Source organism: Gorilla gorilla, chromosome 18, assembly GCF_029281585.2.
Source record: "Gorilla gorilla gorilla isolate KB3781 chromosome 18, NHGRI_mGorGor1-v2.1_pri, whole genome shotgun sequence".
In the NCBI taxonomy this organism is placed as follows: Eukaryota; Metazoa; Chordata; class Mammalia; order Primates; family Hominidae; genus Gorilla; species Gorilla gorilla.
Window position 1 is genome coordinate 15,957,071 of NC_073242.2, and position 19,401 is coordinate 15,976,471.

Sequence of the window (19,401 nt, forward strand, 5' to 3'; positions counted from 1 at the left end):
ACCCAGCCGACTTGTGTTTTCTCTGTAAAGATTTCTGTGGGCCAGGTTCCCCAAAGGGCAGGGCCTGGGCCAGTGCAGTGACCGGTGACCGTGTTCAGGACTCATCTCTTGTGGCTGAATTGTGTGTCTGGAGAGTTGGGTCCTTCTGATTCTGCTCAGAGCGTGGTGGGCCTAGCTGGATTTCCCTAGATTAGGAAGCAGCCTCGGGTAGCTGTGATTCTTTGAGTTGGGAAAAGCAAGTGGCCTGCAGACTGCCAGGGAATCGTCCCTTCCTTGAGCCTTTAGGTATTGCCCATTATTCACCATTTTTCCCAGAAGCCTCCAGTAGTGAGAGTCGCACTTCTTACCTCCTGGAGTTGTTAAAGTAAAGAAGGACACATTAGGGTCCCTGCCGGTAAGGAACATCGAGGAGGCCTCGATACTTTTTTTTTGTTTGTTTTTTTCTGAGACAGAGTCTCGCTCTGTCACCCAGGCTGGAGGACAATGACCTGATCTCTGCTCACTGCAACCTCCACCTCCTGGGTTTAAGCGATTCCTGTGCCTCAGCTGCCCGACTAGCTGGGATTACAGGCATTTGCCACCATGGCTGGCTAATGTTTTTGTATTTTTTTTTTCAGTAGAGATGGGGTTTCACTATGTTGGCCAGGCTGGTCTTAAACTCCTGGCCTCAAGTGATCTGCCCTCCTCAGCCTCCCAAAGTGCTGGGATTTCAGGTGTGACCCACTGCGCCCAGCCCCGATACTTTGTTTCTTTGAGACAGTCTCTTACTCTGTCACCCAGGCTGGAGTGCAGTGGGACGATCAAAGCTCACTGCAGCCTCAAGCCCCTAGGCTCAAAAGATCCTCCCACTTCAGCCTTCTGAGTAGGTGGGACTACAGGCCTGCACTACCACGCCTGGATAATTTTTTTAATTTTTTTTGTGAAGACAGGGTCTTACTTTGTTGCCCAGGCTTTTCTTCAACTCCTGAGCTCAAGCAATCCTCCTGCCTCAGCCTCCCAAAGTGCTGGGTTTACAGGCGTGAGCCACTGTGCCCGGTCCTCAGATGATCTTAGCTTTGTGACCTATGCTGTTGGCCGCTGTAGGGGCTGTGATGGAGGTGATGTGGGGGTGGATGGCAGGGGTGACCCGTGTTGGCTGCTTTGTGTAACAGTCATAGTTCATGGTCAGAGTCAGATTTCCTCTCGTCATGCCTTCCTTCCCTTCCTTCCGCTCCCTCCCACAGCCGCCCTTTGGGTCTGGGCTGGCCATCTGGCTCTGAGCAGGAAGCTAGCGTGTGCTCTTCAATTTGCTTTCTGCAGGGGAAACACCTTCCTTTGCTCAGCGTTTCCTGACCTCTCCTTCCCTGGAGTTCCGGTGCCCTTAAATGCTCTCTGGTTTCTTCTGTAGCTTACTTTCTTGCTTGAAAGGACAACTTTTCTTTGTCCTTTAAACTTCTTATCTCTGGGCAATACAGTGGTGGTGGCAGTGGTGATTATTATCAACTATTAGTATCTGCTACTATGGTTTATTGTCTCTAGGCTGTATCAGCACCTGTCACACATTGTCCCATTGAATCCTCTCCAGAACTCTTCCAAATGATGTGTTTTCCTGACTTTTAAAAAAATTAAAAAAAATTTTTTATTTTTCTTTGAGACGGAGTCTCGCTCTGTCTCCCAGGCTGGAATGCAGTGCTGCGATCTCGGCTCACTGCAAGCTCCGCCTTCTGGGTTCATGCCATTCTCCTGCCTCAACCTCCCGAGTAGCTGGGACTACAGGTGCCCACCACCACACCCGGCTAATTTGTTTTTTAATATTTTTAGTAGAGACAGGGTTTCACCGTGTTAGCCAGGATGGTCTCTGTCTCCTAACCTCATGATTCTCCCACCTTGGCCTCCCGAAGTGCTGGGATTACAGGCGTGAGCCACTGTGCCCAGCCCCAAATTTTTTTTTAAAGAAATGGGGTCTCGCTGGGTGCGATGGCTCACGCCTGTAGTCCCAGCACTTTGGGAGGCTGAGGTGGGCAGATCACCTGAGGTTGGGAGTTCCAGGACAGCCTGACCAACATGGAGAAACCCCATCTCTACTAAAAATACAAGATTAGCCAGGTGCGGTGGCAGGCACCTATAGTCCCAGCTACTCGGGAAGCTGAGGCAGGAGAATCGTTTGAACCCGGGAGGCAGAGGTTGCGGTGAGCTGAAATCTCTCCATTGCACTCCAGCCTGGGCAACAAGAGTGAAACTCTGTCTCAAAAGAAAAAAAAAAAAATAGAAAAAGAATAAAAAAGAAATGGGGTCTCACTGTGTTGCCCAGGCTGGTCTAGAATTCCTGGGCTCCAGCTGTCCTCCCATTTCGGTCTCCCAAATTGCTGGGATTAAATGTGTGAGCCTCTGTGCCTGGCCTCTTTCTTTCTTTCTTTCTCTCTCTGTCTCTCTCTGTCTCTCTGTCTCTCTCTCTCGTCTCTATCTTGTCTCTCTCTCGTCTCTCTCTCTCTCTCTCTTTTCTTTTCTTTTCTTTTCTTTTCTTTTCTTTTCTTTCTGCCTGAGTCTCGCTTTGTCGCCAGGCTGGAGTGCAGTGGCACGATCTGGGCTCACTGAAACCTCTGCTTCCCAGGTTCAAGTGATTCTTCTGCCTCAGCCTCCCGAGTAGCTGGGACTACAGGTGCGTGCCACCATGCCTGGCTAATTTTTGTATTTTTTAGTACAGACGGAGTTTCACCATATTGGCCAGGATGGTCTTGAACTCCTGATCTCGTGATCTGCCCGCCTCGGTCTCCCAAAGTGTTGGGATTACAGGCGTGAGCCACCGCGCCTGGCCTTCTTTTTTTTTGAAGCAGGTTCTCACTCTGTTGCCCAGGTTGGAGTGCAATGGTATGATTATATCTCACTGCAGTGTCTACCTTCCAAGGCTCAGGTGATCTCCTGCTTCAGCCCACTGAGTAGCTGGGATTATAGGTGAGTTCACCATGCCTGGCTAATTTTTGTGTTTTTAGTAGAGACGGGTTTCGCCATGTTGTCCAGGCTGGTTTTGAACTCCTGGGCTCAAGCGATCCACCCGTGTCGGCCTCCCAAAGTGCCGGGATTACAGGCGTGAGCCACCGTGTCCAGCTTTTCTGACTCTTTTTACTTATCAGGAGACTGAAGCTTGGAGAAATTAAGTGACTTGCCCAAGTTCACATGGGGTTAAGGCCTGAATTTGAATCTACATCTGCTCAATTAGGAAGTGAGTGGTCATAGCTAGTCTCTACCTAGATGGATTGTTGTTTAATTGTTAAATTTTTTCAAAATAATTTTAAATTATTGTATTAAAAAAGAGGGTGTCATTATGTTTCCCAGGCTGGTCTTGAACTCCTGGGCTCAAGTGATCCTCCTGCCTTGGCCTCCCAAAATGCTGAGGTTACAAGTGCAAACTACTGTGCCTAGCCAGATTATTACTTAATAACCAAAACAACAGTAACAAAACCAAAACAAAGGAGGAAATTGACGGTGGACAAGTAAGAAGATCATTGCAAAGGTTGGGGGCAGGTTGTTTGGGGAGTGTGGAGGAAGCTTTTTAAATGAGGTACCTGAGTTGGATTTTGAAGGATGAATGGGAGTTTGTTAGGACAGAAAGACATTGCAGAGAGAGGATCTAGCAAGAGGTGACTGAAGAAACCATTTATTTGACCAGCAGTTGGGGAATGCCTTGAAGGCAGGAACCACAGCCTTTCAGAATCTCCAGTGCCTGCAACAGTGTCTAGAACATTATCTGACAACAAGCTTGGTAAATACTTCTTTAAGTAAATGCCTGAGTTGGCACATCTGGGGAACACAGTGGGAGAAATTGTAGGAGAAGTAGATGGGACTTGAATGTAGAAGGAAGGCCTCATGGATCACTGCAAGGGTTGGTTATTTTTTTTATTTTTTATTTTTTTGAGATGGAGTCTCGCTTTGTCGCCCAGGCTGGAGTGCAGTGGCGCGATCTCGGCTCACTGTAAGCTCTGCCTCCCGGGTGCACGCCATTCTCCTGCCTCAGCCTCTCCAAGTAGCTGGGACTACAGGCGCCCGCCACCACGCCCGGCTAATTTTTTGTATTTTTAGTAGAGACGGGGTTTCACTGTGGTCTCGATCTGCTGACCTCGTGATCCACCCGCCTCGGCCTCCCAAAGTGCTGGGATTACAAGCGTGAGCCACCGCGTCCAGCCAGGGTTGGTTCTTAAAAGCCAATAGGGAGCCATGGGAAGTTGTTTCCCAGCAGAAGAGAGAAGGCCATTAGATCTGCCCTATTTATTAATGCAAATATCTATTTCCTCTGAGCAGGAAAGCGTGATTGCTTTTAAATCCATATGGAAAGACCCTCAGTTTTACTCATGATAAAGAGAAAAGGAACTTAAACTAGAGAGAGATATTTTTCACCTCAGACTGGCAGAGGTCAGAAACTTGTTATCTGCTGTGCTTTGTGAAGTAATTGCCTTTGTACCTTATCAGCTGGAGTATGAATTGATGTTCCCCATTTGGAGGGCAGTGTCTGTCTAAATGTTACTGTAGGCACCCTTTGACCTGGCAGGTTCCTTTTTTGAAAGTTTATATATATGTGAGACAGAGTCTCATTATGTTGCCCAGGGTGGTTTCAAACTCCTGGGCTCATGGCATCCTCCCACCTGGGCCTCCCAAAATGCTGGAGTTACAGATGGGAGCCACCACACCTGGCAGAGAAAGTGATCTTATCAACACTCTTGCTTGAGTGTGAAATAAGGCTCCTACCAAGCTGTTTATTCAATGCTGCATTGTTTGTAAGAGCAACACCAATGCCAAGTCCCCAGGAGACCAATGGAAGTCAAGTTCATCCCTACAATAGAATACCAAGCAGCCGTAACAAAGAGTGAGGAAACTGTTCATGTATACTGCGGGATGATCTTTAAAATCTGTGATTAAGAGAAAAAAGCAAAGTACAGAACATTATGTAATGTCTGCTTCCTTCCATTTGATAACAGAAGATATATATTTAGTTATTTTTGTATAAAATATTTTCTGAAAGAAGACATAAGCAACCCATGATCATTGCCTCTAGAGAGAGGAACTGAGGGGAGGGGCATAGGGAATGGAATGAGAAGACTTGTCCCTTTTACCTCTTTGTTCAAAAGAAATATGAAGAATAAAACACATCTATGTTAGTGATAAAGATCAGTTTCCAAAGGCTGTGTGTGGTGGTTCACACCTGTGATGCCAGCATTTTGGGTGGCCAAGGCGAGTGGATCCCTTGAGCTCAGGACTTTGAGACCAGCCTGAGCAACATGGCAAAACCGCATTTCTACTAAAAATACAAAATTAGCTGGGCATGGTGGTGTGTGCCTGTGGTCCTAGCTGCTCAGGAGGCTGAGGTGGGAGGATTGCTGGAGCCTGAGAGGTTGAGGCTGCAGTGAGCTGTGATTGCACCACTGCATTCCAGCCTGGGCAACAGAGTGAGACCTTGTCTCAAAAAAAAAAAAAAAAGTTCAGTTTTTAATACTACCTAAGTAAAAAAAAGCAAGGTATAGAATGGAGTATCGTAGTGCCTTTTGCGGCAACAAAATAGGTCGTATTTGGAATATATCTGGAAGAATGTAAGATGTTAGCAATGGTAGCTTGCCTGTAGGGTAGGAATGGGGGGCTGTTAATTTGGGGAGAAAGACATATTTTTCACTGTATACCTTTTTGAGTAATTTGAAAGAGTTTTAGCACACAAATATATTACCTATTAAAAATAATTACAAAGAGAGGGAGACATGGGTGGATGCATGGATGGATAGTTGGTTGGGTAGATGGATACATAGGCAGGTGGATGGATTGGTTGGTGGATGGATGGATGAACTGTTGGGTGGGTAGATGGATTGATGGGTGAATGAATTGGTAGGTGGGTAGGTGGATGGATGAATGAACTGGTGGGTTGGTGGATGGGTGGATGAATTGGTAGGTGGGTGGATGGATGGATTGATGGGTGAATTAATTGGTAGGTGGGTAGGGTGGGTGGGTGGATGGATGGATGAACTGGTGGGTGGGTGGATGGATGGATGGGTGAATGAATTGGTAGGTGGGTAGGGTGGATGGGTAGGTGGATGGATGAATGAATTGGTGGGTGGGTGGATGGGTGGATGAATTGGTAGGTGGGTAGCTGAATGGATGAATTGGTTGGGGGGTGGATGGATGAATTGGTGGATGGGTAGGTGGATGGATGAATTGGTTGGGGGGTGGATGGATGAATTGGTGGATGGGTAGGTGGATGGATGAATTGGTTGGGGGGTGGATGGATGAATTGGTGGATGGGTAGGTGGATGGATGAATTGGTTGGGGGGTGGATGGATGAATTGGTGAGTGGGTAGGTGGGTGGATGGATGAATTGGTGGGTGGATGGATGGATGGATGGATGGGTTCATGGTTGGGTGATAAATATATCCATGGGTATACATATGGATGTGTACATAGATAATTCTGTGGCTATGATGGGGAGGACTGGCTGTGGTGGGGAACACTGACTGTGGTGGGGAGCACTGGCCGTAGCGGGGACGACTCAGTAGGACAAGGAGAGGCTGGAGGCAGTGAAGACTTAGGAAGCAATTGCAATAGTCCTGGCAAGGAATAATTTGGGGCTAGGATCAGGTCAATTAAATGTTTAACATTGGAACTATGTCTCTTGTATACATAACTGCATATGTCAAGTCTTGGTATTGTTTTCTTTCTAGTAGGGCACATTCCTTTGGAATGAGCTTTTACTGGCAACTGCTCAGAAGCTGTTCTGTATATAATGACCACCAACAGTTTAATCCTTTTTTCAGCCATCACCTGAGGAATTAACAGTAGTATGAAATTAATTAAAATAATCAGTCTTTGAGATGTCATGCCTTCTCCACGATCAACTTCTTCTTTACAAGGCTGTGTTCCAAATGTGCCAGGCCAAAAAGACGTGAACTTTGTCCTTTTTAGGGTTTGTGTCTTGATGTTTCCTAGCTAAATCTCTTTGTATGTGTTGGCCTTGTAAGGTTTACTTTTTTTTTTTTTTTTTTTTGAGATGGAGACTGTGTTGCCCAGGCTGGAGTGCAGTGGTGCAATCTCAGCTCACTGCAACCTTTGCCTCCCGGGTTCAGGTGATTCTCCTGCCTGAGCCTCCCTAGTAGCTGGGATTACGGACGTGCACTACCCTGCCCGGCTAATTTTTATGTTTTTAGTAAAATATAAAAATTATGTTTTTATGGGGGGAGTCTTGCCATGTTGGCCGGGCTTGTCTCAGACTCCTGACTGCCTGCCTAGGCCTCCCAAAGTGCTGGGATTGCAGGCATGAGCCACCGCGCCCATCCTAATAACTAGATCTCTTTAATTATTGGAACATGTATATTTTGATCAGATTGACACTTTTTTTTTAAGTGAAGTGATCTTATTTCCCTCATTTCTCATTTTTAACTTTTTTTTTTTTTTGATACGGCTTTAAAGCTGTGTGGAGCTGTAAGGGTCTGGGTTCCTTGACATTCCATGGGGGTCTCAGGTGATCGTGGGAGGGCTGCTGGAATCAGAGCTATTTGGAGGGTGCGTAGGCCGGTAGGATGGGAAGGCTGTGGGAGAAGTGGGCTTTTTGGGGACCGCAGCCAAATGGACAACTGGGCCTAATCTAAAGACTGGCCCCTCCCAGCTCCTACCGATGGTCATGTAACAGGAATGGGGCCCAGCACCACCAGATTTTCTGATTTTTTTTTTTTTTTTTTTTGAGACACAGTCTTGCTCTGTTGCCAGGCTGGAGTGCAGTGGCATGATATTGGCTCACTGCAACCTCTGCCTCCCGGGTTCAAGCGATTCACCTGCCTCAGCCTCCCAAGTAGCTGAGACTACAGGCATGCGCCACCATACCTGGCTAGTTTTTTGTACTTTAGTAGAGATGAGGTTTTACCATGTTGGCCAGGATGGTCTTGATCTCCTGACCTCGTGATCCTCCTGCCTCGGCCTCCCAAAGTGCTGGGATGACAGGCGTGAGCCACTGCGCCCAGAAGATTTTCTGATTTTTAAAGTTATGCCAGAGACCGGGCGTGGTGGCTCACGCCTGTAATTCCAACACTTTGGGAGACTGAAGTTGGCAGATCACCTGAGGTTTAGGACTTTGAGACTGGACTGGCCAATATGGTAAAACCTTGTCTCTACTAAAAATTCAAAAAAATTAGCGAGGCGGGGTGACCGCAGTCCCAGCTACTTAGGAGGTTGAGTCAGGAGAATCACTTGAACCCGGGAAGCAGAGATTGCAGTGAGCCGAGATCGCTTGAACCCGAGAAGCAGAGATTGCAGTGAGCTGAGATCATGCCACTGCATTCCAGTCTGGGTGACAAAGCAAGACTCTGTCAAGAAAAAAAAATAAATAAAAATAAAAACCTGGACATCAAATTTTAAATGTTGGGATCTAATCTAATTTTTTTAAAAACAAAAAGTATGCCTAAAACAACAGCAATAACAACAAGCCATCTATGGGCCAAGCTGTGGGTGGGGAAACCTATTTTGTACTTCTTATTTTATCCGATTGAATTGTGGTGGAGATAGGAAATTGAGACCCCAAAAAGGATAGTAAGTTTTCCCAAAGTTGTTTAGTCAGTTGCCAGATTATGGCTTGAATTAAATTTAAATTCTTCAGCTGGGCGTGGTGGTGCACACCTGTAGTATAGCTGCTTGGGAGGCAGAGGTGGGAGGACTGCTTGAGCCCAAAAGTTGAAGGCACAGGAAGCTGTGATCTTACCACCACACTTCAGCCTGGGCAACAGAGCAAGACCTCATTTCAAAAAAAGAAAAAAAAAATTTAAATTCTTCATTACAGAACAGCTGATGGTGGAGGTTTATTCTTGGGCAGGTACGTCTGATCTATTTATGTATGTATCTATGAATTTGTCTATTTGGCATGGCTCTTTAACAAAATACAGGCTTTTTTTTTTAAGTAAAAGTAATTGAAGCAAAATTTGTTTCCAAGGCTGGACAGCTCAGTGGCAAAATGCAGACTTGAACAACATTGCCTGAGTTTGAATTCAGCTCCAGAGCTTACCAGCTGTGTGATACTGGACACAGTATTTAACCCTTCTGTGCCTGAGTTTCACATCTGAAAAAGGAGATGATAAAAATAATTACAGAATGAAAGGAGATAATACACATGAGGTACTTAGAATAAAGCCTGGCACACAGAACTGCAGTTTGGTTGTTATCTGTGGTGGTGGTGGTGGTGGTGGTGGTGGTGGTGGTGGTGGTGGTGGTGGTGGTGGTGGCGGCGGCGGCGGTGTTGGTGGCGGCGGCAGTGATGGTGGCGATGGTGATGATGATGCTGGTGATGGTGATGGCGGTGATGGTGTTGGCAGTGATATTGGTGGTGGTGATGGTCATAGTGGGGAAGGTGATGATGATGAATGAAGATGGTTAGAAAGTCCTCAGTTCACAAGGTCAGAGTGATCTAGATGACACAGGGTTGTTTGGTTATAAGAGAATATCCTTCAGGGTTCCTTTAAATGGCTCTCTCCATCTTTTATACTACAGTGGGACTTGCCACAGGTTCTGGGGACTGTTAATGTGAGATGAGATGCTACATACCTTTTTGTTGTTGGTGGGTTTTTTTTGTGTGTATGCACTGTTGTATGTGTGTGTGTGTGTGTGTGTGTGTGTGTGTGTGTGTGTGTGTGAGATACTTGCTCTGTTGCCCAGGGTGTAGTACAGTGGCATGATCTCAGCTCGTTGCAACTTCTGCCTTCCAGGCTCAGGCAGTCCTCCTCCCACTTCAGCCTCCTGAGTGGCTGGGAATATAGGCACGCTCCATGCTCAGCCACTTTTTGTGTTTTTCATAGAGGCAACATCTCACTATCTTGCCTAGGCTGGTCTCGAACTCCCGGCCTAAAGTGGTCTGCCCACTTGGCCTCCCAAAGTGCTGGGATTACAGGCATGAGCCACTGCACCTGACCTGTATGCTCCTGTTAAGAGAGCTTTATTTTTATTTATTTATTTTGAGACAGGGTCTCTGTTGCTCAGGTGGGAGTGCAGAAGACACCACATACCTTTATCCCTTATTCCTCATTTCTCAGTCTTTCTGGCTACTGATCTTTTGAGTTTGCGTGTTCATCCTGAGAGGTCCTTGGATATATAGGAGCCTTGTCTGTTTCTTCAAACCCCGTGGCAGCTGGTTTCATGCTCCAGGCGAGCTCCTGTCCTCTGGGGTGTGTCCTGCTGACCCCTCGCCTGTGTTTGTGTTCGCAGGACTGGAATGTCACGTGGAATACCAGCAACCCCGACTTCACCAAGTGCTTTCAGAACACGGTCCTCGTGTGGGTGCCTTGTTTTTACCTCTGGGCCTGTTTCCCCTTCTACTTCCTCTATCTCTCCCGACATGACCGAGGCTACATTCAGATGACACCTCTCAACAAAACCAAAACTGTAAGTCACCGGGGGGTTTCGTTGTGGGGGGTGGGAAGGTGCACCTGGATGGGGAGTGGTGGTTGGTGATAACTGACATTTGTCTTCTACTTAGTTGACCCTAAGTTCCTTCTTCTAGAAGGCAGAAGAATAATGTGGGAGGTGAAAACTGGATCTCTGGAGACAAACATGGGTACAAATCTTTGCTCTGCCGCTTAGTATTTGGCCTCGAGCAAATTTTTTAACCTCCCCAAGCCTCAGTTTCCCTGTTTATGCAATAGGAATGATAGGCTTGTTCTCAAGGCATTACTGGGAGATTATCAGCTCTTCCCCTCTTACTGAGGCGATCTCCTTTGTATTTAATTAAATATATTTATATAGATTTTTTCTGGCCAATTTTTAATTTATTTTTTGTAGAGAGGGGGGACTTGCTGTGTTGCCCAGGCTGGTCTTGAACACTTGGCCTCAAGCAGTTCTCCTGCCTTGGTCTCCCAAAGTACTGGGATGCTCAGTGTGAACCACCATGCCTGGCCCCTAATTTTTTTTTAAGTTGGCTTTTATTTTGAAATAATTTAAAGCTACAGGAAAATTGCAATAATGGGCCAGGCGTGGTGGCTCACGCCTGTAATCCCAGCACTTTGGGAGGCCAAGGCGGGTGGATCACAGGAGTTTGAGACCAGCCTGACCAACATGGTGAACCCTGTCTCTACTAAAAATACAAAAATGAGCTGGGTGTGGTGGCATGTGCCTGTAATCTTAGCTACTTGGGAGGCTGAGGTGGGAGGATCCCTTGAACCCAGGAGGCAGAGGTTGCAGCGAACTGAGATCGTGCCACTGCACTCTAGCCTGTGCAACAGAGCGAGACTCCTTCTCAAAAAAAAAAAAAAAAAAAGTTGCGATAATGATACCAGGAACTGCTGCCTGATTTTCTCTATCCATCACTCATAGTCACTGTTTCCTGTTTTTTTTTTTGTTTTGACACAAGGTCTTGCTCTTTTGCCCAGGCTGGAGTGCAATGGTATGATCACAGCATGCTGCAAACTTGAACTCCTGGCTCAAGCCATCCTCCTGCCTCAGCTTTTTGAGTAGCTGGTGGCTGGGACTGCAGGCATACACCACCATGCCTGGCTAATTTAAAACAATTTTTTGTAGAGACAGGGTCTCGCCTTGTTGCCCAGGCTGTTGTCAAACTCCTTGCTTCCAGTGATCCTCCTGCCTCGGCCTCCCAAAGTGCTTGTATTACAGGCATGAATCTGGCCTGTATTCACTGATTTTTTAATCTTTTGCTACATTTGTTTTATCATGAGCTTTTGTTCTCTCTCTCTGTATGCATGCTATAATTTATTTTTTCTGAATCATTTGAGAATGGATGCACCTTGAAACGTATCCCACCCGTACAGGGCCCTCAGCAAATACTGGTTGAATGAATGGTTGTCGTGGAGGGCTTTCTTGTGCAGTGCACTGGAGTTGCAGCTAGAGATGAGCTGTGAGCTGGGCTCTTGAGTGTTCAGCCACTGGGGAGCATGGTGACCAGACAAACAGTCCTGTTGGAGGTAGTGGGGCGTAGCAAGCTGGTTACAGACCGTCACGTGCCGGCCTGGATGCCAGCTCACCCTACCGAGGACTTGTCCTTGTTCCAGAGGATATGTGCCATGTCCTAGGACTGTGGCTGATCATTTGAAGGCTGGCTGGTTCCCCTATCCCTGGGGCTGAGCTGTTTGTGCAGGCCCTGGGGGAGGTTCCAGGGCTGTCTGTTGTAGGATATGTATGTGCTTCTCTTCCAGGCCTTGGGGTTTTTGCTGTGGATCGTGTGCTGGGCAGACCTCTTCTACTCTTTCTGGGAAAGAAGTCGGGGCATATTCCTGGCCCCAGTGTTTCTGGTCAGCCCAACTCTCTTGGGCATCACCATGGTAAGTAGGAGCTGGCTGTGACCCCTGGGCCATCTGCTGGGCTCAGTGGAGACCAAAACTAATAACCCGTAAGACTAGAATCCTAGTTTTTTAAGGCAATGATCAGCTGGAGCTGGGATATAAATGTAGCCTTTTTTTTTTTTTTTTTTTTTAAGAGATGAGATCTCGCTTTCATCCAGGCTGGAGTGCTGTGGTACCATCATAGTTCACTGCAGCCTCAAACTTCTGGCCTCAAGCAATCCTCCTACCTCAGACTTCTGTAGTTGGGACTACAGGTGTGTGTCACCATGCCCAGCTTATTTTTGTCTAATTTTAAAATTTTCCGTAGAAGTGGGATCTCACTGTGTTGTCTAGGCTGGTCTTAAACTCCTGGCCTCAAGTGATCCTTCCAGAGCACTGGCATTATAAGCATGAGCCACTGTTCCCAGCCCCAGCTGCAGTCTTTGGATGGGGCATGTGTTGTCCAGTTTGCCACAGTCCCCACCATGCCCTATTGTCTTCCCTGCCACTGATTCTGAGTGGCAGATGCCCCCTTTTGTTGCATTTGCCACACTTTGCTCTTGCATTGGCTACTTTGGTCACTTATATACTAACTGCCTGGGGTCTAATGGCCTTGAGTTTTCACTATCTGGCATAGGGGGTGGGTTGCTAAGCTAAATAGGAAACTGCTCTGTCCCGGGGGATACACAACTTAGTGAGTGACAGAGACAAGGAAACAACTTTATTAATTACAGCTGATGTGTATTGAGCACTTACTATGTATGTACCTGGCAGTATTCTTGGTGTTTCACGTGTCTTGAAATTCATTGAATTTTCACAACAACCCTGTGAGATGGGATGGGTCCTGCTTTGTTCCCATCTTACAGGTGAGGAAACAAGGCACAGAGAGGTTAAGTGTCCTGCTCAAGATCACACCACTAATGTGCAGCTGAGTCAGGGGTGGGATCCCAGATGCCATGCTTTTAGCCCCTGCAAGCTGCAGCTTCTGAGCCCTGATCAGAGAGTTCTCGGAGAGTGTAGCCCTTGAGTATTGTAAAAAGAGGAGGGAGGCTGGGCATCGTGGCTCATGCCTGTAATCCCAGCACTTTGGGAGGCTGAGGCGGGAGAATCACTTGAGGTCGGGAATTTGAGACCAGCGTAGCCAACATGGCAAAACCCCGTCTCTACTAAAAATAAAAAAATTAGCCGGCGTGATGGCAGACGCCTGTAGTCCTAGCTGCTCAAGAGGCTGAGGCAGGAGAATTGCTTGAACCTGGGAAGTGGAGGCTGCAGTAAGCCGAGATCGCACCACTGTGCTCCAGTCTGGGGGACAGAGCGAGACCTCATCTCAAAAAAGAAAAAAAAAAAAAAAAAAAAAAAGGAGAGAACAAGTTTAAGGCAGGACATTCTGAGCAGGGTGAACAGTGTGTCCAGGGAGGGGGGTGGAAGGTTAAGGGGAGTATGCAGGCAGGGAGGACAAGGTGTTCGGTGAAGGAACACGGTGTGAAGGTTGTGGGGATACAGTGGATGTGACAGAGGGGTCAGGAAAGACAACGCGGAGCCAGGTTGCCAAGGACCATGAATCTTTATTTTTCTAAATTAATTTTTCATTTTTTAAATTTTAGAGTCAGAGTCATACTCTGTTGCCCAGGCTAGACTTCACTGGTGTGAGATCACAGCTCACTGCAGGCTTGAACTCCTGGGCTCAAATGATCCTTCTGCCTCAGCCTCCCAAGTAGCTGGGAGTGTAGACATGCACCAACATGCCCATCTAAATTTTTTATTTATTTATTTATTTTTTTATTCTTCCCCCCGAGATGGAGTTTCGCTTTGTTACCCAGGCTGAAATGTAATGGCGTGATCTTGAGTTGCCGCAACCTCCGCCTCCTGGATTCAAGCGATTCTCCTGCCTCAGCCTCCCGAGAAGCTGGGATTACAGGCATGCGCCACCACGCCCGGCTGATTTTGTATTTTTAGTAGAGATGGGATTTCACCATGTTGGCCAGGCTGGTCTCGAACTCCGGACCTCAGGTGATCCACCCACCTAGGCCCCCCAAAGTGCTGGGATTACAGGCATGAGCCACCACCCCCGGCCAGTTTGTTATTTTTGTAGAGACAGGGTCTCCCTATGTTGCCCAGGCTGGCCTCAAACTCCTTGTCTCAAGTGATCCTCCTGCCTGGGCCTCCTAAAGTGCTAGGATTATAGGTGTGAGCCACCATGCCCTGCCCAGACCATTGTTCTATATAGCACACATAGGTGCTGTCCACTGTCTGCCAAGACCTGTCCTAATCCCTTTATTTATTAACCCTTTTACGTTGTAAATAAGATAAGCAAACTGTGGTACAGAGAGGAGAAGGACTGGCCCAAGGTCACCTGGTCAGTAAGTGGTAGTGCCAGCTTCCAGTCTAGGCCCCAGCGTGTAGCCTGGCACCTGCTTTACGCCTGGCTCTCCTGCTGGGTTTGATTCCCCTTTGTGTCCTCAGAGCCTGGCCCTGTGCCTGGCATGCAGTAAGCGTTCCATAAATGCATGGAGGGAATGAGAGAGTAAAGGGCTTTCCTTTGTCCTGAATTCGGGTCTTGGGCTCTGCGTTCTGGCAGTGGGGTATTAGAGTGGATTATTATTATTATTATTATTATTATTTTCAATTTCACTATAATAGAGACAGGGTCTTTCCATGTTGCCCAGGCTAGTCTTAAACTCCCGAGCCCAAGTGATCCCTCTGCCTTGGCCTCCTAAAGTGGTGGGATTACAGGCATGAGCCACCATAGGGGGTCAGCTGTTTTTGACTTGAGTAGGTCATCCTCCCTTAACATTCCTTGTTCCTGGTCTTTTTTTTTTTTCCTTTGAGGCAGAGTTTCGCTCTTTTTTCCCAGGCGCAATGGCGTGATCTTGGCTCACTGCAACCTCTGCCTCCCGGGTTCAAGTGATTCTCCTGCCTCAGCTTCCCCAATAACTGGGATTACAGGCATGCGCCACCACACCTGGCTAATTTTTGTATTTTTAGTAGAGACGGGGTTTCACCATGTTGTCCAGGCTGGTCTCAAACTCCTGACCTCAGGTGATCCACGTGCCTCGGCCTCCCAAAGTGCTGGTATTACAGGTGTGAGCCACTGTGCCTGGCCGTTCCTGGTCTTTTGATCGTTCATTTATGCCTCTGTCACCCTGGGGGAAACGGGTGTGATAGTCTGAGGGTTGGGGCTTTTGACTCCTCAGGGGACTCTGAGCTGGGCTGGCCAAGAGGTGAACTGGCCTATGAGATCCTCAGCCTCTCTTTATCCACCTGAGATCTCTGGGATGGAATGGAGGGCCAGCTCAGCTGTGAATGGCATCAGAAACATTCTGACTATATCCCAGGGAACCAGGGTATGCAGGCACTGGGAATATGGGACAGGATGCAGCCAGCACATGTTTTTTTTTTTTTTTTCTTTGAGATAGCGTCTCACTCTGTTGACAGGCTGGAATGCAGTGGTGTGATCTCAGCTCAATGTAGCCTCCGCCTCCCAGGTTCAAGTGATTCTCCTGCCTCAGCTTCCCAGCTAGCTGTGACTAAAGGCGCACGCCACCACGCCTGGCTAATTTTTGTATTTTTAGTAGAGGTAGGGTTTCAGCATGTTGGCCAGGCTGGTCTCAAACTCCTGACCTGCCCGCCTTGGCCTCCCAAAGTACTGGGATTACAGGCATGAGCCACTGCGCCCGGCTGATTTTTTTTTTTTTTATCCCTACTCTGTATCAAGCGTTGGAGACACAACCATATAGTCTAGCTGTGCAAACAGACATTATACAAATGATTCCTCAAAAGGCACAAAGTGTTTAAACGTCTGCAGAGTGCTGTGTGAGGGTGAAGGTAGGGGAGCTTGGTTTGGTCTGGGGCATATCCAGGCTTCTCTGAGGGAGGGATGGTGCAGCTGAAGCCTGAGAATGAGCAAGTTGTTAAAAAGCTGAAGGGGCTGAGGGCAGAGGACCAGCTGGGGAGAAAAGCACATGTAAAGTCCTGGGGGTCACAGGGAAAACTTGAGAGTTGTGTGTGGCTGGAGCAGAGATGGCCGAGGCGGAGAGCAGGGGCGATGGGGCAGAGGCTGACCTCGGGAACTTTGAGCATCAGGGCAAGTGGGTTTTGTTTTCTGTACTGGGTACTCTGCCTGTTCTTTTAAATAAAGTTTTACTGGCATGAAGGCATGTCCATTCATTTACATCTTGTCTATGGCCACTTTCACACTGCAGTGGCAAAGCTGAGTAGTTTTGATGTAGTCTATGGCCCATGAACTCCAAAATATTTATTACGTGGTCCATTAAGAAATAGTGTGGCTGGGAGCAGTGGCTCACACCTGTAATCCCAACACCTTGGGAGGCCAAGGCAAGTGGATCACCTGAGGTCAGGAGTTTGAGACCAGCCTGGCCAACGTGGTGAAACTCCGTCTTTACTAAAAATACAAAAATTAGCTAGGCATGGTGGCGGGCACGTGTAGTCCCAGCTACTTGGGAAGCTGAGGCAGGAGAATCACTTGAACCTGGGAGGCGGAGGTTGCAAGTGAGCTGAGATTGTGCCACTGCGCTCCAGCCTGGGCGACAAGAGTGAAACTCTGTCTCAAAAAAAACCCAACAACTCCTGTCTTGTGCTTCTCTCCTCAGCTGCTTGCTACCTTTTTAATTCAGCTGGAGAGGAGGAAGGGAGTTCAGTCTTCAGGGATCATGCTCACTTTCTGGCTGGTAGCCCTAGTGTGTGCCCTCGCCATCCTGAGATCCAAAATTATGACAGCCTTAAAACAGGTAAGTGGCAGTCTCCTTCCTCATCTTCCTTCAGTGGACCCGGGGGGAGAGATGCTGGGTCCCTCTGGCTTGTGTAGAAGTCATGCCTTGCCATGGGAACCAGGGGATGGGTACCACATGCAGCTAGCTTCTCCCTCGGTGACTTCCCTACCCCACCAAATCCTCACTAGGTCAGCCCCAGCCTTTTTTCTAGCACCTCCTTTCCCCAGGGCCTGATTTGTCTGTGTTGCTCCAAGGGGCTCCCATGGGACCTCCAAGGGCAGGAGCTGTGGGCCGATGCCAGGCTGGCCCCATCAGCAGGAAACAGCAAGACAGGCAGCTCCAAATTTTGCCAGGCTGGGATGGAGCCGAGCCGGGAACAGTGTTTGCAGAGTGACTGTTCCCCTGGGGGACCCTAGGCTTGTCCTCACGTTACCTTTGTCCCATCAGTTGCTGCTCTGGCTGGGGAAGTTGTTTACATTGGCTGCCATGTGCTGCTCCTAGGAATTTTGAGGAGTGTGCACTTTTTTTTTTTTTTTTTTGGCTGTTGTTGAGGCGGAGTCTCGCTCTGTCACCAGGCTGGAGTGCAGTGGCACGATCTAGGCTCACTGTAACTTCTACCTCCTGTGTTCAAGCGATTCTCCTGCCTCAGCCTCCCGAGTAGCTGGGACCACAGGCACGCACCACCATGCCCAGCTAATTTTTGTATTTTTAGTAGAGACGGGGTTTCACCATGTTGGCCAGGATGGTCTCGATCACTTGACCTCGTGATCCACCTGCCTTGGCCTCCCAAAGTGTTGGGATTACAGGCGTGAGCCACCACGCCTGACCTGGAGTGTGTGCTTTTGGAATAACCTGCTGTTCCTGCCATCTTGGAGCTAATTAGAGACTGGCATGAGGCAAAGGAAGGAAAAGAAGCTGAACATTTGACTATTGAGTGCCTACGTATTGTCATGAGTGATAGCAGCTGATGCTGATTGAGTTCATGTTTTCAAAGTGCCTCGCAGGGCACTGTGTATGTGTCACGAATAATCTGCCTGACCTCTTGCAGTGACTTGGACAGAATTTCTCAGCCTCAGCACTAATCGACATTTTGGATTGGAGACTCTTTGGTTGTAGGGGCTGTCCTGTGCTTTGTAGACATTTAGGGGCGTCCCTGGCTTCCCCTGACTGGGTGCCATAACACTCCCAAGTTACGACAAAGAAGATGTCCCCAGACACTGCCAGATGTTTCCTGGGAGGCAGAATCACCCCTGGTTAAGAACCACCGGTGGTTTATAGGTGGGGAATCTGAGGCACAGAAAGGTTAAATAAGTTGACAAGATCCCACAGCCGGTGTGAGAGAGCCAGGCGTTGATACAGCTCTGTTTCACTCCCAAGCCCTGTCTTCCTCCCATCAGGCAGCGGTGAGCAGTGAGACTACCTGTGATGGAGCCGGCTTTCTGCCATTACGTCCCGGGGGGAGCTGGCAGCCCCTGGGGAGCCTGCAATGTCCCTGTGGCTGAGTGGGTTTCTGCCACCTGCTCTCAGAATGTGATCTTGGGTTTTTTTTTTTTTTTGAGATGGAGTTTTGCTCTGTCACACAGGCTGGAATGCAGTGGCGTGATCTCGGCTCACTGCAGCCTCCGCCTCCTGGGTTCAAGTGATTCTCCTGTCTCAGCCTCCCGAGTAGCTGGGATTACAGTTGCCCGCCACCACGTCTGGCCAATTTTTGTATTTTTAGTAAAGACAGGGTTTCACCATGTTGACCAGGATGGTCTCCAACTCTTGACCTCAGGTGTTCCGCCTGTCTCGGCCTCTGAAAGTGCTAGGATTACAGGCGTGAGCCACCACACCCCGCCCCAGAATGTGATCTTTTTCTTCCTTCCTTCCCCACCATGCAGGATGCCCAGGTGGACCTGTTTCGTGACATCACTTTCTACGTCTACTTTTCCCTCTTACTCATTCAGCTCGTCTTGTCCTGTTTCTCAGATCGCTCACCCCTGTTCTCGGAAACCGTCCACGACCCTGTAAGTGTGACCACAGACAAGTGTGTGTGCGTGTGTGTGTGTGAGAGAGAGATGCATGACACAGTACCAGCTAACATTTCTTAGATCCATCCAGGATTTCGTTCCAGCCTCCCTCAACCCCTGATACAGGGAATATCATCCCACCTACTTTACAGATGGAAAAACTGAGGCTTAGATGTGGCTGGGGGAGCTGAAGGAGAGAATCTGCTTTGTCGTTGATGAACTGCTGTCTTGCAGGCCTGTAGGTTTCTCACTTGGCATGGTGATTTTGGAAAATGTGAGCAGATAATTACAAATCAGGTATTTTTTATGAATTCTAGCTGTCCAGATGTTCTGGAAAAGTAAAGTTCTGACAGATTAGGCCTATAATCCTACAGGGCAGAGCTGAGGAGTTGCTGGAGTCCC

The 19,401-nt window shown here is 48.1% G+C and overlaps 1 protein-coding gene across 9 annotated transcripts in view; it reads left to right on the forward strand.

Moving 5' to 3' along the window:
• Positions 1–19,401, forward strand: part of LOC101130854 (multidrug resistance-associated protein 1) — a 190,068-nt gene that overhangs the window by 46,097 nt on the left and 124,570 nt on the right. For all 9 annotated transcript variants that reach the window (XM_055365324.2, XM_063699510.1, XM_055365320.2 and 6 more), the window contains exons 2-5: positions 10,195–10,371; positions 12,135–12,260; positions 16,871–17,008; positions 18,871–18,996. In XM_055365324.2, coding sequence (XP_055221299.2) covers positions 10,345–10,371; positions 12,135–12,260; positions 16,871–17,008; positions 18,871–18,996 — 417 coding nt within the window. In that variant the 5' untranslated portion in view covers positions 10,195–10,344. The remainder of the gene's footprint in view (positions 1–10,194; positions 10,372–12,134; positions 12,261–16,870; positions 17,009–18,870; positions 18,997–19,401) is intronic.